Here is a 24,378-nt window from a genome sequence, read left to right on the forward strand (position 1 = left end):
GGGGAGAGGGGGTGGGAAGGGTGGAATGCATATTGGCGGAGGTGAGTTGAGGCGGAAAAAGGGTCAAGAGATCGTCAGGGACGGCGCGCGTCAGAAATCTGGGGAAGGGTCCACTTTTATAAGAGGCACGTGATGTCTGATGAAATGTGTGAAGTTATTGTAAAGAGACGGGAGCACTTCTAGGGCACTTTATAACATGCCAGAAGCCTTGCAGAACAGGTTTGATTCTTGATCTTGGGACAAAGACGTCTTACCTCACAGATTTTCACACGCTTTTGTTAGAGTTCTCTTTCCTAGGAGGTAAGCTCATACATTCAACAGACCTTCGGGTCCGCCCGAACTCTATCCTAAGGAGCAGAAGCTAAATTTGTGTACTCTGATCTCCGCATTTTCCAAGGTCATCTAGAGCTACCAAATAGGCTCAGATGGGCACACATCAATATATGAGGGACACGAAAATATTGTCCAGGTGCAACAATAGGTGCATGTGTGCGCAGCTTTTCTTCGTTGATTCCGTGGGTCATGTTCATTAGTTTTGGAATCTCACAAGTAAGGACCTTCGAACGGTTGATTGTCGCGGTGCTTTTGGAACGAGCTCTTAACCTGAGAAGGCTCATGAACATATCTTTCCTATTTCGTTGCATTCATTAAACATCTAATTCAAGTCCGGTAATCCCCGTTAATAGTCACATACTCATGACTAAAGTCACAAGTCCAGTACACCGCCTCCTCTCCCTTTTTCTCCGAGAGCCTGACTAAGATCTCCAGGTCCTCGGCCTCGAGGATCTGCGCTGCCCGCGCTTCATCCACGGCTTCTGGTTCTCCCCGTATGAGCAGCTTCAGCTCTGGTGAGCCGTCTGTTGGGACAAAGCTCACACTCGTCTGGTCTGGGATTACTGAGTCAACGCCCTCTGCGTAACCAGTTGCGCACAGAATACGACCCCAGTTGGCGTCTTTGCCGTATAGGGCAGTCTTGACGAGGGGCGAACGAGCGATGGTTGATGCAACACGCTTGGCATCAGTATAGGAGGCGGCATTCGTCACTCTGATAGTGACGAACTTAGTTGCGCCTTCGCCGTCGCGGACTACCAGCTTTGCTAGATCGGTAGCGAACGATGTGAGAGTTTCTTGCATGGCAGCGTAGTCCGGGCTCGAGGTGTCTACGATGGGCTTCCCTCCAGCAGCGCCGTTGGCGAGAAGTGCAACGGTGTCGTTAGTGGACGTGTCGCCGTCGATTGATATGCTATTGAAAGATTTATCAATTGCGGCCGTGAGGAGGGATTGGAGAGGGTCAGGTGATATAGGTGCATCGGTACATAAGATGCCCAGAAGTGTGGCCATGTTGGGGTGGATCATGCCTGCGCCTTTTGTCATGCCTGCCATACGGTATGTAGTATTCGGTGAAGAAGGGAGAGTGAATGATCGGGAGAGGAGCTTGGGGAAAGTATCGGTGGTGCATATGGCACGGGCCGTGGCAAGCCAGTGATCATGGTCGGAACCAAGTGTGCTGTGTGCTGCTGGTATCTTGGAGAGGATCTTTTGAATTGGTAGTCTAAACAGCCATTAGCAGTGCTCGATGCGACCGACCCTGTAACCCTCTGGCTAAAAGTTGGGACATAAATGACTTACCGTTGCCCAATTACACCCGTACTCATGACTACACTCCGGCTCCCTAAGCCATCATCTTTCTCCCCATCAAACCACCTATCCGTCTCTTCTCCCATCTTCACCGCATCCTCAATCCCACCCCTCCCTGTGACGGCATTGGCACAACCCGAGTTCACGACTACAGCTCGGATCCCCTTGCCTCCCCTCCTTTTCAACATATCCCTTGTGACTGTGACCGGGGCCGCTTGGAACTTGTTCTTGGTGAACACCGCCGCACCCGAGCATGGTGTTTCGGAGGCTACAAGGGCCAGGTCGTCGAATCTAGTATTGGAAGCTTTGACGCCAACGTGTGTGCTGCTAACCACAAATCCGACGGGATAGGTTCCGCTTGTGGGTACGTATTTCTTCTTGGACGGAGGGACCGTCCCTTCACCAGGCGCAGCATATCGGCGTATCTGTTGGGCGAAGGGAGTGAGGAGCCTCGAGGTTTTCCGAGTATTGAGAGCCATAGTGAAGCTGTAGGTGACTTGATCAGCTATCGGTTATCATACACTGGAACGTTTTGGAAGATTTAAGCGTCAATGCGGGAGCTCTTATGACTCTCGCCTTGCAGAAGAGTCATGAAGAAAGTGAGATTTCTGGGGCTACATAGGAGAATATGGATATTCTGAAAGTCAATTGACTTACGAGAATCAAGGGCCTGTCTCTTCTTCCACTATAGACTGTCACAGCCCACACCAGAATGGAAGTTGAGGAGCTATATAGCTCCAGGCCTTGTAAAAATTTCGATGGTTTCGTGACGATACGCCCTTTGCGTTATCGGCGACAGACGCTATGCCCTGTCTGGACACTAGCGCCTAAAGCCCAAGCTGCACAGAACGAGAACAGCAGGTAGCAGAACACTCCTCCACAGCGGTACAACCTCACTTGGCTGCTCTGAACGACAAACGGTGCCGCGATGAGGAACACCACACAATTGGGGGTGCCGATGTACAGACAGACAGGCAATAAGCGCGCCAATTGATACAGGCCGAATCTGCAAAGGAGGAGGGGATTCTTGATGGATAAGTTGAGGATTGAGGCTATGAATCCAGCCAAAGCCAAAATGCCGACAACGAGAGCGGATTCCTGTCGAGAGAGCTTCTTCGGTTCCCAAATATCCAGCGAGAAATAGCTTCTGTCGTCGTCCACCAGATGAGGTTCCTTTTCCACAACGCTGATGGGCAGCAGGGGGGTTCTCTCGTCGATGCGTGTCATTTTCAACAAATTCTCATGAAGAGCAAGATCCAGCAGAAGGGCCAGGGCATTAAGACATCTATATATGTCTCTGCCCACGGCGATACAGTGGCCAATCTCTACAGGGCAACCCGAGGTCATTCGATACGCTGCTGCGCTGAAGGGCACGTGTTACGCTGCGGTCAACGTTCCTTCACCCATTGTTAGACGATTATCTTGGTGTCACAATGTCCAGGCCGCGAAACAGAGCCTGACGGATGCCTTGTCTGATAAGCCTATGCCCAGTCCAGGCGAATTATCAATGGTGGGTATCGATGTTTCATTTGTGTTCGATGCGTGCCCAGGTTTGCTCAGGCGCCCCTCAACTGCCTCTACGACATTGAATGTCTCTAATTTTACGAAGATTTACTTTCTTTCGATTGGGTCGTTGGTATGCGCATGGTGCCCACTGTGGATGCTGATCTGAGTACGCAACGCCACATCCGGTTGCACGTTCTCGATAGTCAAGTCGTGCCGAACACCCCCCGAGCACAACCGTTTCTCGATTGCATGATGCGTCATTTCTCATGATGTTTGTGATTGGTTTCAAGACGCAGTATATCTGCTTGCGAGGTAGGAAACCAAGTGGTAATACTTCAAGCCGAATTAGTCGAGACAGCTTCCTGGAGACAGCCCTGATTCAGGGCGCGAAGCCGCCTCCAAGGCAATACGGAGTATGATTGATCAGAATTAAGATCTGAAATGTGCTCCTAAACCTGCTTATTTACAAGCACGTACCTCTACGCGGTTCGCTATGAGTTCATGATATCATAGCCACGCATATGAAGTCAAGGTCCTCGAGTTGGGATTTGTGACACAGATCACCAGTAGAATAAATTTGAGGCCTCAATATCGCGACCTTGGCGAAATGCAAATGAAGCGGCTTTGTGTCCCTGCAGCTCCGCCGCTAATACCAATCGTCCAATCGTTGTAGCCACCGCTCAGCCTCAATCTATCATCCCAGGCTGCCGTCCGAACGCCCGCGGCACAACACCCACCTCCATTCTACAGAACAATGGATTCACCTGGCGCGTTTGGTAAGTTGCTATAGTAAACTCAAGACCATGTCAGCTTACTCTGAGCCAGGTGACTCTAAGTCCGAATTATCCAGCCTTGCACCCTGGGTTAAAGAGCGTCTCGCCCAGTGCATTGGTGAACATGAAGACCAATGTCATCGAGAGGAACTCAACTCTAGTGCCTTCCAAAACAGGAAATTAGTGCTCGTAGATGTTGTCGACGCCTGTCTTGTAGAGCTGAACCCTCACCCTGAATATATCACTCTCAGCTACTGCTGGGGCCAAGTGCCTCAGCTCTACCTTACTACCGATAATGCCGGTCATTTGTTCCAACGTGGTGCTCTCTTGAGTGTACGGAAGCTCATACCACGAACCATTAGGGATGCCATGGACCTTGTCACCGTAATTGGAGAACGCTATTTATGGGTGGATACCTTATGCATTTGGCGGGAAGATGCTGACATCAAGCACGATCAAATATCAGAGATGGGGCACGTCTACAGCAATGCTCTAATGACAGTAATGGCGGTTGCGGGCGATGACGCGAGCCATGGACTTTCAGTGGCCTCTGAGGAATCTACGCACTCGTTGGAATTCGAATGGCATGAGGCGGCGAGTTCGTTGTCAGAAAAACTCCAGCATACGAAGCATTTCGCCAGGGGGTGGACGTATCAAGAAACGGTCCTTTCCAAAAGATGTTTATACCTCACGTCGGAATTCGTCATGTTCCTTTGTCGATCCTACTTCCAACTCTACCGCGACCGCGCTGGCGACCGTCCATATGTATCCGCCTTTCTGAAACCAAACCCAATACCTAGTCTATTGGGAGACGGATATAATGCAATAATCTTCGAAATCTATGCTGAAGCCGTTAAAGACTACACTAGTCGCAACCTGACGTACCCATCGGACATACTGGAGGCGTTTTCAGGCGTCAGTTCCGCCTTCGCAGAGTTGCAGGGCTGGAAACTCGTGGGAGGACTGCCTCATGCGACTCTCACGTTAGCGCTGTTATGGAATCAAGGATCAACTAGTCTATACCATACTCGTCGCCAAGGAAGTTTTCCTAGCTGGTCTTGGGCGGGCTGGATAGGTACGGCTACGTATACTGACTTTGCGTCGTCCTATACGCGTCGCCCAGGAAGTTTTCCCAGCTCGTCTTGGGCGAGCTGGATGGGTACGGATACGCATGATGATTCGGCCTACGATATCGCGACCAAGTTAGACCTCTTCGTCTCTATGATTGATCACTACGAGCAGTGGCAAAACGGCGTGTTGAGGGTATTGGACCCAGAACGGCCACAAGGCAGCTATTGGAGAGGTAGGCAAGTGCTGAAAGCGCACTTTGACAGATCGCGGACTGTCGCGAACATCCTCGCACGTCACGAAGAGGGACCTACTTCCTCATCAGAACAGCTTGGAGTCCCCACAAACAACCAAAACCTTCTCTTATTCAAGACCATGGCGGTTGATTCCCTCGACCAATTCTCTTTCATGACCTCAGACCACTGTACTTCTATTACCAGTGGCAGTTCATCGGAAGTGTGCGGTGTTCTCCGTGGTAAATATAGTCTTGAGAGGGCAGAGCAGCCGTCATGCGTAACCGTTGTCAACAATTCCGCAATTACGCGTTTATCTGCTTCCCGCTTCAAGCTTATCGGCATTTCGATTGTGCCACACCATAATTACCAGGAGACTCATGTCCATTTCTTGCTAGTGGAGGACTACGGTCACTATTTCGAACGGGTCGCCGTAGGTCATATGTCCCTCCCAGCATGGGATGCTGCAAAGCCTCAACTGCAACTGGTTAAACTGGGGTAGGGCGTGCTTTTAACGAGGACAGACAGTGCCTAAATTCTCCTGGGCTTTATGGCACGGCGGCGGGCTTAGAAATACATCCACATCATCGTCTGAAACACTACACGAATATCTGCATGGAGCCATATAGCTAGCTTGACGCGGACCTTCCATTTCCGCCCTTTCATCCCTCCACACGGCGAGGGGAACGTTAGGATGGCGCCGTAGGACTCTGCCTATTCACGTGACAGCAGCTTTTCTTTTATATAAAGCCATCGCTGCAGCCTGCGGACTTCCTTCCTCAGAGCGTCGTCCTTGTGGACTGGGTGGAGGATCAACAAGAAGTGATGAAAGATTTTTGGACCGGGCTCTTGATTCAGACCTATACGTCTAGATACCGATGGGGTTTCTGGGATCAACAGCACCGTAAGTCTCCGACCATGCGGTGGGGAGTGGTCGGGATCAAATGGCAAATACGTACATCACATGTGGTGGGAGGGCGAGAGTGTGGTAGTGGCTAAAAAAGGCAACCAAATCACCATATGGCCTAGCGGCTGATGTTGTTCCTCGAATGCCAGTGATAATCTCCATCCTCTTCCTCCAATACAACCTCGTATCTTCTCCTTACGTTGATAACGAGTACTATGGGGTCTGCAAGGTAAACCTTCACTCATTCTCCATGCTAAGCAGCATCGACGATAGAGTCGAGACGCAACTCCATCAGCTCTTTCTGACACCTCCAGATTCTCCATCAATAAGATTCCAGACGCCTATCGATCTCCCACACCATGCGTTTGTGTCGAGTTGGCTTTTTAGACACACCAACCCAGAGGCATGAGCTCTGTCCATCGCACATGTTGATGTGTCCAACACCCCGTCCATGTGCTGTACCGAAGCTGAAGATTGATCCTTTATACCCCTTCTCGAGTCTTGTCACGAGGGGTATCACGTTATCTACCGAACGATACCTTATTGACTAGGGCCTGACTCAGCGGGCGCGCCAATAGTATGCCAAAATCGAGTCGAAATCGCACGGACTGGCTCCCGTTCATACATCTCACGGCATTGAAATCAAGCCTGACTGTGTGGCCTGATTTAAAGCGTCGAGCAATAACGAGCTGAAATTGAGTCTAAATCGCACGGACTGGCTCCCGTTAGCACTTCTCACGGTATTGACATCAAGCCTGGTTCCGTGGCCTGATTTAAAGCGTCGAGCAATAACGTGCCGAAATCGAGTCTGAATCGCACGGACTGGCTCCCGTTAGTACTTCTCACGGCAGTGAAATCAGCCATGATCCTGTGGCCTGATTTAGAGCGTCGAGCAATAACATGCCAAAACGGACTCCAAATTCCACCAACACTTCTCGCGACATAGACATCAAGTTTAATCCTGTGGCCTAATTTAGAGGGGTCGGGTCCTTTTCCTTTGGGGTTTCTCCACCGCATCTAACCCAGCAAACCTCACTCGTGAGAACCTTGTATTCATGATTGACTGCTGTGGGGCATTCGAAGTCTAGGGCGAACGCCTATAATACTGAAACGTGAGCCTGGGTACAGTTATGTGCCACTGTCTGTTGTGCTCTGGCGAAAGACAACGCGGTTTAGCGAAGCTTTAAGCACTTTTTATCGATCTGTCTCGCAGCTGTTATGGTGGTTCGGGTTATTGTTACGAACTGGAAGAGAGTTTACAAGCAGTGGGAGAAAACAGTGCACGTCTATATGTCTTAATATTGTAAGCGCATATGGTAATTGAGCATTTGGAAAGGTCTCATTTGACACTTGTTTTTACTCCAGAATACACATTTTTGTACATACTAATAAATGATACGAGGCCAAACCCTGGCCTGTCTAATTTACCATCTTCCCATAGAACGGGATCCCAATGGACTGCAGCAATAACCTCGCGTCTCGATCATTCGTGGCAGTTGAGTGGATAGTGATGTGACACCCCGGAATCATCTTCGGGGGATACCTGCGATTGATTAGTCCAAATCCTCGAAACCCCCTTCAAACTTCGCAAATACTCACACGTCATAATTAACTTCAATCTCCGGAAAGAACGCCACAACATCCGGCTCCAGCCCAAAGGTAATATTCCCACTGCTGTCTCCACTCGTCCCCTTCACCCCCTTCCACTCCTTGATCCGCGGTAGCACCACATCCACCAGCTTACCCAGGAAATGGTACACATCCTCCCGCTCCAGCTTCGCCGTCACAGACACAAACTTCTTGTCCCGCAGCCCCCACGACGCGACGCTCTTCCGCGCCCGATGCGTCGTCACCCTCACATTCGTAATCGCCTGGATAATCATGCCCGCAACATGCATATACGCGCTGTCGTCCTGCGCCGCCGGCACCATTGAATGCACCGTGACGCCCGTCAGCTTAGGAATGGTGCGGAAGTTGCGCGGCGGCGTGAGGAGGCGGAGGTGGGCGCCACCTCGAGGCCCTCGCAGCGGGCGGTTCTTGAAGTAGGGGGAGTCACCGACCCATTCACGCAGGCGCTGCGCTTTTGGGGGTTTCACCCAGCCGGGGGGCGTGTGGGCGTAGGTCATGGTGAGGAGGTCGGGGGCGATGGTGGATTCGTAGGTTTGTTCGAGGCGCGGGAGGCTGAAGGGGCCGGGTTGGAAGAGGCGGGAAGAAGGGTCGGAGGGGGGCGGGGGTTGGTGAGGGTGGAGAGGGCCGCGGTAGAACTTTGGGGAGCGAAATTGGTATCTGTGCTAGTTAGTTTGGTGTTGCGACAGGTAGGCCCGCTTCGAGCAGGTGATGAAGAGTATTGGGGTCAAAATGAGCTTTCCACACCTGCTTGGAGGCAATTGAGTCTTCCTACTCCTTGTCCGTACTACCGGATCCCAGCTCTTTATGATGTCGTTCGATGGAGGAGGTGCTGAGAGCGAGGAGGACGATTCGAGGTCGTCTAGGGGGTTGCTGGATGCATGGCGGAGGCCATTCGGTCTCGCAGAGGAGACGCACGGTCGAAGGTCCCTCCACAGTGTCGACGCGGCCTTTGACCGGAGCTCCCTGAGAGCCATTGCTGGCGATGGACTGAATGTGGTGCGGATGTAGAAATGGGTTCGATCGCGGTCAAAGATTCTCGCCAAGACCAGCAACAGCGCGGCCAATGAGGGCGCGGGAGTCGTTCCCGCTCTCCGCCCTGCCGCATCCTTGCAGCCCGATACAACACCAAACATCTGCAGTTGTGACACAACAACTCCTTCTCTCCCTGCAATTGCGCATTGTGCTACTTGAATCCTTTGACTGGGTGTGGTCCCTCTCGTCGCCTATCCTCAACTCGCAATTCTACACACCCACCCTTCATTGAGGCCTGGAAAGTGCCGCCTACCCCGCAGATCCCGCCTTCGAGTCTAGCCAGCCAAACGCAGGCACATACTCTATGGATGTCTTCCCCGGGGGGGAATATCATGTCGGGGATGACGAGGTTCCTCAGCCGTCGCGAGAAGAACCATGACAAGCGCCGGTCGAAGAGCGCCAGCCGTAAAGTACATAAGCGTCTCTTTCAATCTCGCTCCGATTCGTACTCTCTGGGCTCCTCTGCAGAGGCATTAGGACTGTCTGAGCCAGAACGAAAGAAAACTCGTCGCTCAAGCAGTATCCTAAGTCTAGGCTCGCACATCATGCCCAACGTTCTTTCTCGCAAACTCTCACCCAAGCTCCCTGCTTGTACTCAGCTCTCGGCTTTCTTTGCGCAAACTTCGACCATTTTCAGCTCTGACCGAATCACTCTACAGTCGAAGATCGTCCCGTCGGACCTATACACCATCTTTTCAAACGAAGCAAGTACAAAGACTGAGAAGGACAGCGACGACAAGGTAGGCTAGGCTCCCGTACCTCTTGAACTTGAGCTTATGCGTCCAAGGTCAAGGCGCTGATTCAGCGGCTCAACAAGATCGGAGTTACAACATTCGGGGAAGAACAATGCGCCTACGCTCTCGCAAAACATGCCGACGACCCAAACCGAGCATACGAGTTCCTTATATTAGCTCAAGACTCCTTCGAGGGTATATTGAAGGATATTGATCCTGGTGTAAAGATGCTGGGCGCGGAGAACAGGAACTACGTCACCTGCTACCTAGACGCGCTGCTCTTTGCCATGTTTGCAAGGCTGGATAGCTTTGAGGCGATTCTATACAACTCATTTGAGGATGAGCCGCGAAAAAAGCTATCTGGGATGCTCAGACTATGGGTCAATATGCTTCGCAGCGGCAAACTGATCACAGTCGACCTCGTAAGCCGCCAATCCATCCATCACATCCAACACATTTACTAATTATACAGGTGGGCCACGTACAAGCAGCCATTGGTGACTGCGGATGGGAAGAAGCATGCGAGGCCCGCCAACAGGATGCATCTGAGGCCTTCACGTTCATTACTGGAAAACTCGAATTACCTCTGCTGACGCTGAAGATGGACATATATCATACCGGTAAGGAAGAGAAGGAAGATGACCATAAATTTGTGAACGAGCGATTGCTCGAAGTAGCATTACCAGAAGCCGAGGAAGGACAGACTCTCACATTAGAAGACTGCCTGGAATCATACTTCAACAACAAAATCGAGGTCAAACGCATTCTTCAGCGCCGGACTACCCTACAGTCTGTACGGTCCATGGACTTCGGAGAAAAGACTGGAAGCACGCACATCGAGACTGTTGAAATCTCCTCGAGATCAAGCTCGCCAGCTGTCATGACGCCCATGACTCCCACCTTTAGTCATACCCCAGCATCTCCAATGAGACCTGTAACCGGGCGAGGAAGAGCGGATAGTATCTTCAGCGAGCGATATGTCAAGACGAGCGAATCCTCCGATAAGACTCTTACAGATGAACTTGCGAAAGACGGCATTACTTCTCGACCACGCGAGGGCTCTTTACGCAAAGAAGTTATGATGCCAGCCTGGCAGTTCTTTAGCCTCATTCGTGAGTTATCATAATCACTTAACTTCTGTCTTCTACTAACCATGACATAGCTTGGTACACTGATAATACACCAACGAGTGATGCACAGGTCGCTGCTCATTTCTCGGCGAAGCGACCAGTCTTGGGCATCTGTCTGAAACGATACACAATGCTCCCTAACGGCACTCCCAAGCGCCTACACACTTTCATCGACATACCCCTTGAGATTGGCCTGCCTCATTTCATCTCAGACGATCGTATGGACGAGGAGGGTCCTCTGTTCGGGAACTTTAAGCTGGTGCTACAATCCGTCGTATGCCATCGGGGCGTCTCAGTGGATTCCGGTCATTACGTCGCCTTGGTTCGGGCGAATGTACCTACACTATCATCGCAATCGAAGTTAGGGGACTCTCGGCCTGGGAGCGGCTACTCCTCTGACGACGCTCCCAGCCAATGGATGCGATTTGATGACCTTGCCAAGGAACGTGTCACGGATGTCGACATCAAGCAAGCATTAAAGGACGAATCACCCTATCTTCTCTTTTACCAGGTCCAGCCTATTGACGAAGACCTAGCTCGGGGAGATCCACCAAGCTACTCAGAAACACAGTCTGGATTTTCCACCGTAGATCCGTCCGTAGAGACACTTGTTACCACTGTATCTGAGCCCACAGACGACAGCACGGAATGGGATCGTGTCGAAGCCATCACACTCTCCCGCCAGACCACACCCGCGCAACGTCTCAGCACCGATGTTTCAGGTGGCAACCGCCGCAGTATCTCTTTCGATGAGCTTGAACACGGCGACAGCACCCGTGGTCGCACCCCCGGGCCCACTCCAGCTGAAGAGCGCAAAGGCTTTCTCTCCGCCTCACGGTCAGCCTCCAAATCCGGGAAGAAAAGCAGTAGTAAGAGTCGTCCTACCAGCCAAAGCGGCGAGAGCAGTAGCAGACTCAGTCTCACAATGTCGCGACTAACAGGGCGCGGTAGCAAGGACAAACTCCAGATCCCCGATAACTCGGAAGACCCCGTTGTCGTTGTTCAGGAGGTTTCCACAAACGATTATCCCACTAAACCCGCCGCCGCGCCTGATAAGGTGATGTCTGCGGCGACGCTTGCGGTAAAGAGTACGGGGATGGGGAGATCGAAGAGTAAGAGAGGGAAGGAGAAGGAGAAGAAGAAGGGAGAGGGGGAGAAGGTGCATCGCCATCACCATGGCAAACAGCCGGATAGAGAGTGTATCGTCATGTGATTGCTCTCCGTTCGGATACTAGATTCGCTCCTGTCGTCTAGGTTACCACGTTTGGGTGAGGTAGATAGGGTGTTGCTTAGGTGGGCGACCGTTAGTTCTAATGAGCCTGGGGGTGGGGTTGCATTGCATTCATACCAAGGGCGCTTTCTGCTTTTTTTACACGCATGGACATTGCGGTAGTGGTTTTGGGCTTTGGGATTGGGGGTGGCTGGCTGAGATAGACTCGATACCCTGGACTAGAAGAAACGAAGTCATGGTTTTCATTATTTCACTCTGTTATAATCGCTCGTGTCGTATACTACACACTCATCTAGGAAATTCCGGAGAGAATGTGTTGTTTGGAGGTAAGCATATTTACAGGTATGGACATGATTTCAAGAACCGTGAACTAGATGACGCTAACAAGGACAAGTAGAGGAACCACCATCAAAGCCAATATAGCTCAAGACACCGCCGTTGCTTGCATATACTACTCCTCTGAGCTCTCCTCATGCATCGCCACCACCGTCTCCCCTCGTCTTCCTCTTCATCTCCTCGAGAAGCTTCAACGTTGTAGGAGGTTCCGAAAGCTGTGGCAGATCGTATGGCCCACAGATAATTTCTCTCTGATTTCCCTTCTTGTATGTCTTCCCCTGTCTGACTACCTGCCATTTGTATATCTTCTTCTCCTCGGGTGCCTTTTCGGGGGTTTTCTGCTCTGCCTCTCGTGGCTTAGCTTTCGGGGCATGCTTCGGCTTCTGTAGGATGTTCTCTCGGGATCGCTTTCGAGGAGTCTCTTCGTCGTCGTCATTGGCCTTCCGCTTCTTGGGCGCGTTATTATGAGGCGGAGGAACGTTGGATTTTTCGGTCTTCTCATCGATGGTCTTGTCTATGGTGTTGTTTGTGTCCGTTTCGGTCTTCTGATCGTGCGTCTTCTCCTCGGCATTCTCAGTGCTCTTGTCGTGCTTCTCGGCACACTTCTCGTGCATTATAGTCTCCGCCTTTTTCCCGGCTTCTTCACCCTCGTTGTCGGCTTCATCATCTTTCTTCTCACCCGGCTTCTCCTCGGCCTTCTTAGTGTTCTGTCCGAGCTTCTCGTCACACGTCTCGTGCACTATCGTCTCAGCCTTTTTGTCGGCTCCATCACCCTCGTTGTCAGCTTCATCACCGTCATTGTCGGCTTCACTACCCTTGTTGTTGGCTAGCTTTTCAGCCATCTCCTCATAAGCTTCTTCTTGTGCCTTCCTTTCAAGCTCCTCTCGCTGCTTTCGTACCTTTTCCTTCTCCTCTCTCCTGTTAGGTACTCTGCCCAAGGCACCATCAATTGCGATGTTAGGAACGTCGTTAGCCCTGTTATCAGAACAGGCCATGGTCTCCGTGTAGAGCTTTGCGCGCCTGTCACTGTGGACATTGCGCCATTGCCCTGGCGGAGTCCAAATCGGGGTCAATTTTTCAACCTGGATGTTTTCGACGTAGTCTTAGATTTCCCTTTCCTGTCGGTTCTGTCGAGGCATTGTTCAGGGCTACTTCAAGTAAGGCGCCGCTAAGTGCGTTGTTTCGGAAACTTTGCGTATTTGCTAATCAACGGAAGCTTTGTCAAGTTCGAGCTTTCCGCCTTTCATTTCTCGCCCAGGAAATGGATTTTATATACGCCGCGTTGGCCATACATTACCCTTTGGGGAAAGCCCCCATCAAAGATGCAGATGTCTTAGTCCGCTTATTGTCCCAATTGTCTTCCTCGCTCACAAGGTCCGCATAGACAACCGGACAATATCCCAAAGTAACTCGCTTTGAACCAGCGCCCTGTAAGGTCACTTGATACGACACAATCCCTTTTCCTCGCTGACCTCCGATCAGTTTCACATCAAGTAAAATCTCAAAGACATCGAAAGGAACGTTCCCTACCACGCGCCTACGTCTCAGCGCCACCGTTAGTGGGAGCCCCCTCCGGCCGCGAGTGAAAATCTCGATCGATCTTATGCCGAATCATATATAAGCTTTATGATGTTCAAGGATATTAGCTGAAAAGATTGGTTCTTTGTAAGGTGAGAGGGTTTTAGCACGAAACCTAAAATGAAGTCTGAAGATACTCCAACGAAGCTAGTGGCTTTAATATCTTAAAGACAGTTTCAGAATAAGCTGTGAGTGTTCATGCATCGATGAACATTGGTACTAAAACTACGGGAAATTTTAATCAAAGACTGTTAGAGAGATATACCCGTTTCTATAAGATCAGCGATACACGCCAGAGATCTCGAGGTCGTCCAAAAAGGAAGTACCATTCTGCGAAGGTTAAGTCAAATCCATGAGCACATGTTGGTTCATTCCAGCCCCTGAAAGTGAATATCAACCCAAATTCGTTGGAATTCCGGGCGGACCTAATCACGACGGTTTGCTCAAGGACATTGAGTATGAGCTGACCGCTTTTGGTGAGAATGATGAGTTTGGCAAACGTATCCGCGTGCTGACAGACAGGGTAAATGGGATTCGACGACACTAGCGTTCTCCGGGAAATGTACGACCTTAGACGTAACATCCGATCTCAATTGAACATGGAGGTCGGGCTTCTATTCGTGAGTCCCGAAGCTGAAAACACTTAACTCGCTACAGGCCCAGTAAGCTAAGCCGAAACAGTTTCGAAGCTCAACATAGGCTCAGAAGACGACTGTCTGATGGATATCTCTGCTATGTGGGGTAACTCGCAAGCTAGGAATCGCTATACTTCACTTCTTTGACTCCAATATTGCTCTTTCGATACCACTATGGGGCTTGCCCTGGCTAGCAAGCAGTCATTGAGTCAAAACTCAGCCTGATATCCACTGCACCGACCCTGACATCGCATATGGAGTTACAAAAGCCCCTTGGGGCACCCCAAGCAGTGGCGGCAATAGCGCCAAACGTTTATGCACATCTGCTAATATACACTGACAGGCAACCTGTTTCTCGAGCAAAGTCACCTAATGAAGATGCCAACGAAGAGGAGCTAGAAGAGATAGAAGATAGAACCCGGCTTCAAAAGCTTCCTCGACCTCCCCCGCGAGCTTCGAGATATGGTATACGCCTACCTCATCGTACCTAACTCCACCTGCCGCCTTCTCTACCACCTTTCCTCCCTGCTCAACCCTGTTTACACCCGCCTTTTTTGCTTTAGCTTCTGTGCTCCCTCTCATGACTTGAGTACTTTTGCGGAGCTCTTCGAAGATTTCCAACAGAAGTCCGTTGAGGAGCTGACTCTGCTCAGGTGTCATAGTGGGCCACCTAGCGAGCTCGCACTATGTTCCCGCCGTTGAGCACTGGATGGGTGCAATCTTCTTAAATCCCACAATTGGCTAGCACTTGCTGCGATGGATGATATGTAGAGCAAGTCATCTCCACTGAATAGATTTTCCTGGGGCTGACGTAGGCATAGAAGAATCAGCCAATCTCCGCTTTTTCATCATTCTGCTTACACTTTGTCGGCGACGCTCGAGGAACCGCGGCGAGTCTACAGCCCGAAGTTTGAGCACTTCTTTGCAGCTGCTTTGGGTGCCCTGATAGGCTTTTAAGACTCTAAATACGATGTAAGGGGCAACGTAGTGGAGATTAGACTACCCCTCGACGAAGCTAATGCCTTCTACATAGAGTAGCCCTTACCGTGATGTCGATTGAGCAAGTGTGGAGCCACAGCGGTGCTATATCCATGTGCTCAAACTTATGTCTTAGTACTGTGACAATAGTTCAAAAATTACGACGTTATAGCTCGTCTAGACTGACGGGAGTATGTTGAAGAACCGCAACCGGTGATGGAGAGCCGTAATCAGTCGAAATCTCTGATCATGGTGCCTCCGATGTATAAACTCCTGAACGAGCTCATGGTCGAGATTTTCGACGAGCTCCGTAGGACTTCAACTACGCCAAACAGCGACCTGGTGTCCTGCATGCGCTGCCGCCACCTTTGGGACGACCTTATCATCGACATCCTCTATACGCAAATTTCCTTGCTCTACAGGCTCAAGGCTGCCTCGGCGGTTCCCCGCTTCCTAAAATCCAGCAAATTCGACCAGACCATTTCTCTCAACCTGACCATACATCCCACTTTGATCGGTGGCTTGCGCATCAAACACAAGAACGCTGAAAAATCTTTGGAAGGGCTCCTTAACGTCCTTCCCGATATGAAGCGGCTCGAAACTTTCTCGCTTACACTCAGGTTGCAGCACTACAACCTAGGATCAACAACTCATATGCCAGAAAGCTACTCTCCGAACATCAGCTGTAGAGAACACAGCTGAAATCTCAGCTGTAGAGAACCGAGCTGAAGCCTCAGCTGTGCAGGGCTCATCTGAACTTACTAGCGCGCCACCCTGGGGTGGCCCCCTTCCTTCCCCTAGTATATATACAACTAGCTAGACGTCTATAGAAATCAGAGTTCACATCAATTTCAACCTGAGTCTTACAATGGACCATGAGCCAGCCACAGCACATTTTCGTCAAGACATACCAGGTTCCGTGATTCAAAAGATCCTCTTGGTCCTCCCAGTCACAGTCGTCAATCTGGAGCTCGATTTAGAAGGCGCTGAGGAGATCCCTTCAGATGCCCACCACACTAGCAAGACAACGTGCAATGGCGTTTGCGACGCTATCGCACAACTGCTGCCTCGTCTACATACACTTGCCCTCGGCCTAGCTCATATCTGCGAAGATACCGTGGCTCCATTCACCGACTTGGTTAGCGGCACAGAGAACTCTGAGAAATCCGGAGAAACATCCCATCAAGCTACTATATATCCTCTCCGTCATGCCGTCATATTTCCACACAATAATAGTGCTGGTTTCCGCTCCGAGTTTACCGACGGCTTAGCCAAACAGATATCACCTTTCTACAATCCACGCCGGTTTCCCCATCTCCAGTCCTTCGTTTTCATCGAGCTTAAAGATAGCCAGCCTGGCGCAAGTTGGCATAAGTACATCATTCAAGATGTTATAAACAACACCACAAAATTTGATATACTCCGTGGGAAGGATTTACACAGCGCGATGATAAGGCGACCATGGCTCCAGGGCCTCCATCTACCTCTACCCTATCCAGCTCCAATCCATCTAGCTCTAGATCTAGCTCATCCAGCTCGAGCCCATCCGACTCCAGCCCATCCAGCTCCAGCCCATCCAGCTCCAGCCCATCCAGCTCCAGCCCATCCAGCTCCAGCCCATCCAATTCCAACCCATCTAAACTATCTATATCCAGCTTAAATCCATCCAGTTCAGTTCTATCACTGTCGTGGGGCCATCAAGAGAGTGCCTTGAGGTCAAGCTTCTACTAGGATGGGATTGGGACAGGGGCCTGTGGGCAGGTGGCAAAAGGGTCAAAGCGAAAGGCAATTTTCATGGACTAATGAGGTTGAATAGCGCTGTTGGAGGTGCCTTGCGGGCTCGTACACTGTTCAAGACCATAAGTGTACATTGTGTTCAGATTCTCAAAAGTGTGTCGAGGTGTCCGCTGGTTTCACCCACAAGCTTGGACCTGTGGATCCTTATGTAGATCTATATTATCTATAGTCTCGGCACTAATCTCCGCATCTACATCTACAGCATATTCACAGGGTGACAGCGAGAGAGGATCTATAGAGCTTCACACGTATGAGCTCGTAACTGCAGCAGCATCAGCTTCCGTCCTACGTAGCTACGGAGGAACTCTCAACGTCACTTTACACTCTTTTTATCACACATAGAAGCTCACTTATTTACCTCAATACAAGATCAAGTTCAATCTAATCTATCTTACGAAGTCTTGACACGTCCGCCAGGAATCATATACTTCCGTCTATTATACAATTGAGCCTGGCTCTAACTTCTCTGTCTTCTGTCTGCCAAGACTACAGAGCACACAGAACACACAGAGCACACAGAGCACATAGAGCACATAGAGCACATAGAGCACGCAGAGAACTTCACGTACCTTCTTGGTGTCACATGTTCTGCCCCGCGGATCGCTGTGTCACCTATCGTAGTCCGTGTGCCATTCGACCTTCACATCCCTCCTGGCTGCTTCGTCCCGTTGGCTCCTGTTTTTGCTTGTTCGTGACATAGCCCTTCTGATACTCTAGCCCCGTTACCCTCTTAGAACGGAAGGCTCGGCGATAATTGAGCCTGTCCCTTCGAGAGTCTGCCTGAAGCGACATCGTCGAGAGACAAGCGGGTTGTCCAGCAGTGCATCGTCTCGACTCGTTCGGCGTGAGCGTGCCTTTGAAACTGACAATGGACCTTTGCACCCATGGTCCCTCTATGCAGGATTTAATTCCACCGTGCTTAGAGAGCTCCCGAACTTGAAACTTATCAAGCAGGGTTCTGTGGAGCTTTCCATACCATACCACAACACAGGACTCGAAGGCGATGGTCACGTTGCTTTTGTGAAGTGGCGCTTTTCAGCCAATTACCGCCCATAATTGAGTGCATTACTACTATTGCCTCTCCCTGGGACTCGCCAAACGTGCCCGTTTCTTTGGTCTTGAAGAGATGATCGGCGGTCTATCCCCTCACACTTGACTCTATCACTTACCTGGGCCCTAAGAGCTTCGCTTCTGAAGTACTTTGCGTCGAGTTCTCCGGCACCCTTTGTTCGACAAGCTATTCCCCGAGATTCCGTATAGCAAAAGTTAAGTCAGCCTAACGGCTCAGCCCGATCATGATGAGGAGGCCTTACCGGCCAACACAACAGCAGAAAACAAGTATGAGCTACAAGATATTGGCCAGCCGAGTCTCCTGACTTTTTGCCGCGTTATGTAACCCCCTTTCCCTCAGTTCTGTCAAATAGCATCTATCTGCGTTATCAGGCGATCAGTATTCCGGTGAGAATTTTCTACGTTGTGTAACTTCATTCTCCTCAGTCTTGTCGAATAGCAAGATGCGCGACGCATCTACGTGCCTTATCCGGCGATTAGTATTCCAGTGATATATTATTTGCTGCATTGTGTACCTCTTTTCCTCAGTCTCGTCGAATAACAAGATGTGCGACGCATCTACATCTCACATGCGGCGACTAATATTCCGGTGAGCTCGACGAGCAATACCTTATGGCTGCCTGGTTCTATTCCCATAGATTTAAAGTGCGGGGAAGAAGCCCAACTATTTTAGATTTGAATAGACGAGTGTGTATAGCTAGAATCCCATAAATTCTTGCTCTCCGCATAAAGTAGAATCTCTCAGCACCATCCAAAGTAAGCATCTCCGTCGTAGGCGGAAGCACCGGTAGCGCTAACAGGTATCAAGGATGGCAGCACTCAGGTTGAAATCGATGTGAACTCTGCTTGTATTGTAGTGGCCGTACGGGCCGAATATATACTAATAGGAAATGGCCCACCCCCTAGGTCTTATCAGCTCAGCTGAATAGAGTCCAGCTGAAAGAAACGAATCCAGCTGAGAGAAACCTGTTGTAGCTGAACAGAGGACCTCGCCACGCTGAGTGCGCGTTAGTAGCAACCAATCAATGAAGAAGAACGAGAATTAAGGAGAGAGAAGGGGGGGAGTACCTGTACGTAGGTGACCGTGAACCGTATGAGTTGTTGATCCTAGGTTGTAGCTGTTACAACCCGAGTGCAGCGGTTCAAATCGAAGATCCCGTCAATTACTGTGAATTTCGCACTCGTAGGCGAAAGGATAATACAACATACCGTGTCAAAATATCAACCTGCAACTGCAAAAATGCAAATACCTCTCGAGCTACAACCCCGAAAATTCAGACGATTGCGCGTGTGTAAAGTGCGCACCACCCGCTGCTCCCGCTGCTTGAAGCAATGAACCCGAAGCAGAATGAGCATTATTATGATAGGTGGATTGGCTTCGTATGTCGTGGTGTCTCTGAACTTTCTCGCAGTCCGTCTCGGAGCGATACTAGGCAAGTCAACGTTTGTCGGCAGGAGGAGTTGAATACAACATGCATTCTTTCAATCGAGAAAACAATCAAGCCTTTCTTGCCACAACCAGAAATGTGACAATCCGATACCTTTGTAGTGATCCCGGTTGATAACTAACCTTCTCATGTTCATTTGCGTCCCTTCGAAGAGGAAAGAAATTCTTCAATCTTTGTGAAACCAAACCAGTCGTTCTCACGCTGTGCAAGCTCGAATTCATCATTCGTCCAACCGTCAGTGCCAGCTTTCATCCCGAGCTCGTCTCCTTCGAATGTACATGAGTCAAAGTCCCCAATAACGAAGGTTGACGTGTCCAAGAAAATATTGTGCGGGTTGATATCACAATGAATGATGCCTAAGCTGTGAAGATGCTCGATACCGGCTTTGATGCTGCTCAAACACTTGGGCGCATCAAGTGTATCGCGACCTTTGACCATCTCATACAACGTTTTGTTGTATTTTTTGAAGCATAGACCAATAATCAAGCCACGCTCGTCGATATGACAACCAAAATATTTAGCGACGTTTGGATGCGGCGATCTCTATATTCTCTCGCACATTTGTGCTTCATGCATGCTGAGATTACTGATTTCTGTTAAGCTCTTCGAATCGGCATAAGAGATCATGCTGGGTCGCTTGATGAAGACATCGACAGAAAGTGAACTGGGAGCCTGAGTAGGAAGGATTGGGTAGACGTGCTCCTGGGGAATTGGAGTCATTTTGAGCCTTGAAGTATCGATTTCTTCTTTTCTCTGAATTCGGGATTTGATCGTGGCAGAGAAAATTTGGCCATTGCGCTGCGTTATGACCTTGGTATGGGAGAATTCGAGGTCATCATCCGTCTCGGCGAATACTTCGTTAAACTCCACAATCTCAAGATCCTTCTACGGTCAGCTTCTCTGTTCATTGAGATGAAATAAAGGATTGATACCTTTTCGTCAGAATTCACTCCATCTTTTACTGAATCCGGTCTGACATCGACCCGGTTCTGATCGATCGGACCTGGTTCGTGACAGGTTGCGCGGGAGAAACTCCGTCTTTCACGGACTCTGTGTTTGCAACCGCCAAAGATGCATTGGTCGTCCTCTGCCTTTTGGGAGACTGGCCGCCAGATAGCCCATCCAACGGTAACTGTCTCTTGGATGTGGTCGAATCGCTCATTGTTGCTTTGAACGCAGCGTCATTGCTCCAAATGAGGAGCGATCTCAAGTTTAACTGCGTTAGAAGATCCTTGATTCTACGTAGCCTTTCAAGCTCAGAAGGCGGTACGAGGGAAGGACGTCGAGTGGCGATAGAATAAACATTGAGACGGGCGGAGCCTTTTCCGTTCGGCTTAGTAAGCAGAACCCACGTCAACATCTCATCCCTTGCATTGTGTAACTTACACAGACCGGGACACTATAACGCAAATGCAACCTATGATTTAAGACGCACAAACATTTCCGGATGGCACACTTGGAAATCAGTCACGTGCTGGATCCGCACCATAGCGGGCATCGATTCGATTCTCAGCGTCTAGCTGCAGGTGCCAGGGTGCCCATCTCCTCGCCATATCCAACTCAGTTTCTAACATCACCTTCAATTCGTCTCCCAGGTGCGGCACTATGGCGAGTCCACTAGCCAAGCTCCCGAACGAGCTTTCGCTAGACATCTTCGACATGCTCTTAAGTTTTCGCCGCGACTTGGTCTCGTGTCTGCGCTGTTGCCGTCGTTGGCACAACATCGTCGTGGACATTCTTTACAACCATGTATATTTAACTCATCGCCTGAGAGTGACCTCACCTCTTCGACTCTTTGTTATTCAAGCTACCAGAGTCCAGCAGGTAGAGTCACTCACCCTCAGTGTCTGTCCCACTCTATTCAGCAAAGAGCCCAAATCCCCCTTCAAGGGAGACAAACTCATCGAGTTCCTTCCCCATATGACTACTCTACGGAACTTCTCTCTCACAATTTCACTGTCAAAATTCTCCAAAAATCTATACTACGTACACACGCCTAGTGCCATACTCTCTGAGATCATTCTGGCCCTCCCAGAAACAGTCGTGAACATAGAGCTTCGTTCCGGCATCTGGGATGGGAACAGAGACTACCGCGACGCCAGCGAGCACAGAACAGATGAGCACGATCTCTGCGTCGCTCTTAGGGTACTGCTGCCACGCCTACATACGCTCCGCCTTTGCGTATCCCACATCTGCGCCAAGTTCTTAGCCGCAACCGGCAACGCCGTGAACATATCGTACCCACTACGTCAAGTTACTATCCATCCCGAGGACAACACATGGTCGGAAACGTGGGACGATGATATCATCCGTCAAATGGCGTCCTTCTACAACCTAAAGACTTTCCCGCATCTCCAGTCCTTCAACATACTCACTCACAACCCTAGATGGGGCACGAAGATAACTTGGAGCACATGGGCCATCCGCGACATCGTGTCTAATACCACATCACTCATCCCGTACAAATGGCCAGTCAGGAGCGACGAATTAGAAATGTGGGTCCTGCGGGATACCGCCGGTAAAGACCATATGTTCCGTAATCGGTATTGGGCGGACGACGCAATAGAAGAGGGGCTTTCGACATGGGTTTTAGGATATAACCATATGCGATTGCCTCGGGGCGAAGGTACCGATGGAGAGCGACGGAAGCTGGGACTAAAAGACGTAATTGAAAAGACCAGCAGCGTTGAGTTTGGAAAGCACATCATTCAGCTGCCACAAAATGGTTCGCTGTATAGGCAGACTGCAGTGGACAAATATGGGGCTCAAATGGATCTATGGAAATGGGAATCTATGACGGAGTCCACGCTCATGAGAGCATGCTGTCAAAAAGGGTTCCTGCTTGGGTCAGATTTGGTCGCTTTGGAAGTTACTTTACCCCCAAATTGGGAGTGGTCTCGCGAAATTGACGAAGAGAGCGACGACTCAGATGACCCTTCCAATGCTCTCATGCCAGTGTACAAGGGTATATAAGTTTGGGTGTATTTGACAGTACAAAGCCAAGGAGTTGGCTTATTGTCTCTTTTTTATCCCTACTCAGGCTGCAGCAGAGGTAGGTAGTTAGCTCATCTTGGAAGATGATGAACTGATCCCTCAAGTAGAATTTTGGAAACTGGTTGTGAAACCGCAGACAGTGAAAAATTATCACGCAGAGAGCAAAATTAGCCAACAAATAGCATGTGAAGCATCTCTAGAAAACGCGATCATCATCAAAGGCTATTCCTCGCACCTATATCCCCTTAGATACTCCAGTAATACGCTCAAATTCCCCCTCCGTATGCTTCCAAACCTCCTCCACCATGCCTTTCTCCCTCAGCCCAGCCAAAAGCTCAATCACCTGCGGGCCCGAACTCTCGCAATCCCACCCCACCGAATACACTCCGCTTCCCACCTCCCCCGTACTACCTACCGCCACCCCAGTGACCCCCTCTTCTACTCCAATCCCCGCTTCCCCGCCCTTGGCCGGCGGATACCTTGCACTCGTCGCCAGATACAAATGCCTCTCCCCGCTCTCCTCAACTGGCACACAGACCCACCTCCCAAGCAGCGCCACGTACGTCCGAATAACAAATCCATGCAAGCCATCCATGTGATCCATCAGCGGCGTCTTCACGGTGCCTGGATAGTCGTGTACGAAGGTCACCTCGGGCGCTAGTTTAGCGACGGCCTCAAGACCCAACGTGATCAGCGACGTGAGATGCCCTCGGATCTGAAGCAGCGGAACGCGCAGAGCGGGGAAATCGGTGGAATCGAGAGGCCCTTCTCTACCGCCGCCTGCAACAAAAACAACGTGACTGAGAGGGGAAGGGGAGTATCTGAGGAGCGGGAGAAGATTGGCAATGAAGCGGAGTCGAGAGTAGTATGTCGTTGCCGTTAAGAGATGAAGATTCTCAGACGTCACTGCACGAAAGGTTAATTAAACGTCCCCAAATCTAACTTAGCACCTTCATATTGCGAGTTCACTTACATCTCCGATCCATTACCGGTACCCCGGCACTTAGCACCATTATGTTGATGAACTTCTCCTTCGCTTTGATCTCTTTACACACCTCATCCACGTTGCGAATCAAGCTCACATCTTTCTGTATGAAGATGAACTCGCCAGCTGGGTTTAGGGATCTGCACTCCGCGAGAATGCGGTCGGCGGCGGTTTGGGAGCGGCCGATGAAGTAGGCGCGTGGTTTAACGGCGGTTTTTGCGAAGGCTAAAAGGCTGGCTTCGCCGATGCCACTGGTGGCGCCAACGAACAGGGCGACGAGTTTGGGAGGGAGGGTGGAGGGAATGAGGGAGTTGGAGCGTAGGACTGCCGGGAGGGAGACCATTTTTGAGTAGGAAGGAAAAGTTATGGAAGGAGTATTTTCAAATAAATGATAGTACGATAGGAAGGTTTGGTATGGGAGGGTTTTTAATTGAACGGAAGATTATGGGGGACATTATTTCTAGGAGAACTTACCACTGCTTATAAAGTCGGACGATGTAAAGGGGACTGTGTGGTTAGGAGATATATTTGGGTCCACACCACTTAAGCTCTCTATTAAAAACACCGAACGTGCATGATGCCGCCGCACCTGCATATACTAGAACGATTCCAGCTCAACAATATGCTCTTACGTACCAACCGTAGTTGTCTTTCTCGTTCTCGGTCTTTCCATTT

General features: G+C 50.3%; 10 protein-coding genes across 10 annotated transcripts; 5 read left to right on the top strand and 5 right to left on the bottom strand.

Annotated features, from left to right (window-relative positions):
• Positions 1–389: 389 nt before the first annotated feature.
• BDZ99DRAFT_441689 (Arginine biosynthesis bifunctional protein ArgJ beta chain) lies at positions 390–2,393 on the bottom strand. The gene is made up of 3 exons (XM_033717779.1): positions 2,296–2,393; positions 1,630–2,124; positions 390–1,552 (listed from the first exon to the last, which is right to left on the bottom strand). The coding sequence occupies exons 2-3, from the start codon at positions 2,115–2,117 to the stop codon at positions 661–663; spliced, it is 1,380 nt and encodes a 459-aa protein (XP_033577963.1). The 5' UTR covers positions 2,118–2,124; positions 2,296–2,393; the 3' UTR covers positions 390–660.
• A 1,761-nt stretch (positions 2,394–4,154) lies between these two features.
• BDZ99DRAFT_351579 (heterokaryon incompatibility) lies at positions 4,155–4,634 on the top strand (the record flags this gene model as incomplete). The annotated part of the gene is made up of 1 exon (XM_033714521.1): positions 4,155–4,634. A coding segment is annotated over one exon (480 nt), but the record flags the coding sequence as incomplete, so codon positions are not given.
• A 2,676-nt stretch (positions 4,635–7,310) lies between these two features.
• BDZ99DRAFT_570278 (50S ribosomal subunit L7) lies at positions 7,311–8,748 on the bottom strand. Its single transcript, XM_033727971.1, has 3 exons — positions 8,499–8,748; positions 7,725–8,411; positions 7,311–7,668 (listed from the first exon to the last, which is right to left on the bottom strand). Exons 1-3 carry the CDS (start codon positions 8,726–8,728, stop codon positions 7,545–7,547), a joined length of 1,041 nt encoding a protein of 346 aa, XP_033577965.1. The 5' UTR covers positions 8,729–8,748; the 3' UTR covers positions 7,311–7,544.
• Positions 8,749–9,118: 370 nt separating this feature from the next.
• BDZ99DRAFT_441693 (cysteine proteinase) lies at positions 9,119–11,863 on the top strand (the record flags this gene model as incomplete). The annotated part of the gene is made up of 5 exons (XM_033717780.1): positions 9,119–9,196; positions 9,446–9,526; positions 9,574–9,942; positions 9,993–10,636; positions 10,711–11,863. 5 exons carry the CDS (start codon positions 9,119–9,121, stop codon positions 11,861–11,863), a joined length of 2,325 nt encoding a protein of 774 aa, XP_033577966.1.
• Positions 11,864–12,351: 488 nt separating this feature from the next.
• On the bottom strand, positions 12,352–13,212 carry BDZ99DRAFT_497914 (uncharacterized protein; the record flags this gene model as incomplete). The annotated part of the gene is made up of 1 exon (XM_033723549.1): positions 12,352–13,212. The coding sequence occupies one exon, from the start codon at positions 13,210–13,212 to the stop codon at positions 12,352–12,354; it is 861 nt and encodes a 286-aa protein (XP_033577967.1).
• Positions 13,213–15,657: 2,445 nt separating this feature from the next.
• BDZ99DRAFT_519671 (uncharacterized protein) lies at positions 15,658–16,110 on the top strand (the record flags this gene model as incomplete). Its single annotated transcript, XM_033725437.1, has 1 exon — positions 15,658–16,110. One exon carries the CDS (start codon positions 15,658–15,660, stop codon positions 16,108–16,110), a length of 453 nt encoding a protein of 150 aa, XP_033577968.1.
• A 166-nt stretch (positions 16,111–16,276) lies between these two features.
• BDZ99DRAFT_519672 (uncharacterized protein) lies at positions 16,277–17,068 on the top strand (the record flags this gene model as incomplete). Its single annotated transcript, XM_033725438.1, has 1 exon — positions 16,277–17,068. One exon carries the CDS (start codon positions 16,277–16,279, stop codon positions 17,066–17,068), a length of 792 nt encoding a protein of 263 aa, XP_033577969.1.
• Positions 17,069–19,856: 2,788 nt separating this feature from the next.
• On the bottom strand, positions 19,857–21,213 carry BDZ99DRAFT_487733 (uncharacterized protein; the record flags this gene model as incomplete). The annotated part of the gene is made up of 3 exons (XM_033722857.1): positions 19,857–20,267; positions 20,373–20,606; positions 21,211–21,213. The coding sequence occupies 3 exons, from the start codon at positions 21,211–21,213 to the stop codon at positions 19,857–19,859; spliced, it is 648 nt and encodes a 215-aa protein (XP_033577970.1).
• A 116-nt stretch (positions 21,214–21,329) lies between these two features.
• Positions 21,330–22,977, top strand: BDZ99DRAFT_570282 (uncharacterized protein; the record flags this gene model as incomplete). The annotated part of the gene is made up of 2 exons (XM_033727972.1): positions 21,330–22,776; positions 22,826–22,977. The coding sequence occupies one exon, from the start codon at positions 21,330–21,332 to the stop codon at positions 22,695–22,697; it is 1,368 nt and encodes a 455-aa protein (XP_033577971.1). The 3' UTR covers positions 22,698–22,776; positions 22,826–22,977.
• On the bottom strand, positions 22,889–24,183 carry BDZ99DRAFT_508375 (uncharacterized protein). The gene is made up of 2 exons (XM_033724321.1): positions 23,692–24,183; positions 22,889–23,624 (listed from the first exon to the last, which is right to left on the bottom strand). Exons 1-2 carry the CDS (start codon positions 24,044–24,046, stop codon positions 22,954–22,956), a joined length of 1,026 nt encoding a protein of 341 aa, XP_033577972.1. The 5' UTR covers positions 24,047–24,183; the 3' UTR covers positions 22,889–22,953.
• Positions 24,184–24,378: the final 195 nt, after the last annotated feature.

Source organism: Mytilinidion resinicola (assembly GCF_010093595.1).
Source record: "Mytilinidion resinicola strain CBS 304.34 unplaced genomic scaffold BDZ99scaffold_8, whole genome shotgun sequence".
NCBI classification, from domain to species: Eukaryota; Fungi; Ascomycota; class Dothideomycetes; order Mytilinidiales; family Mytilinidiaceae; genus Mytilinidion; species Mytilinidion resinicola.

Bases quoted from the DNA above. Each gene is read 5' to 3' on its own strand.
- BDZ99DRAFT_570278 (XM_033727971.1), bottom strand. From the start codon at position 8,728: ATGGCTCTCAGGGAGCTCCGGTCAAAGGCCGCGTCGACACTGTGGAGG. The intron at 8,412-8,498 runs GTGTGGAAAGCT...TAACTAGCACAG, and splicing joins ACTCAATTGCCTCCAAGCAG to ATACCAATTTCGCTCCCCAA. The intron at 7,669-7,724 runs GTGAGTATTTGC...AATCAATCGCAG, and splicing joins ATTGAAGTTAATTATGACGT to GTATCCCCCGAAGATGATTC.
- BDZ99DRAFT_441689 (XM_033717779.1), bottom strand. From the start codon at position 2,117: ATGGCTCTCAATACTCGGAAAACCTCGAGGCTCCTCACTCCCTTCGCC. The intron at 1,553-1,629 runs GTAAGTCATTTA...ATGGCTGTTTAG, and splicing joins ACGGGTGTAATTGGGCAACG to ACTACCAATTCAAAAGATCC.
- BDZ99DRAFT_508375 (XM_033724321.1), bottom strand. From the start codon at position 24,046: ATGGTCTCCCTCCCGGCAGTCCTACGCTCCAACTCCCTCATTCCCTCC. The intron at 23,625-23,691 runs GTAAGTGAACTC...CCTTTCGTGCAG, and splicing joins ACCGGTAATGGATCGGAGAT to TGACGTCTGAGAATCTTCAT.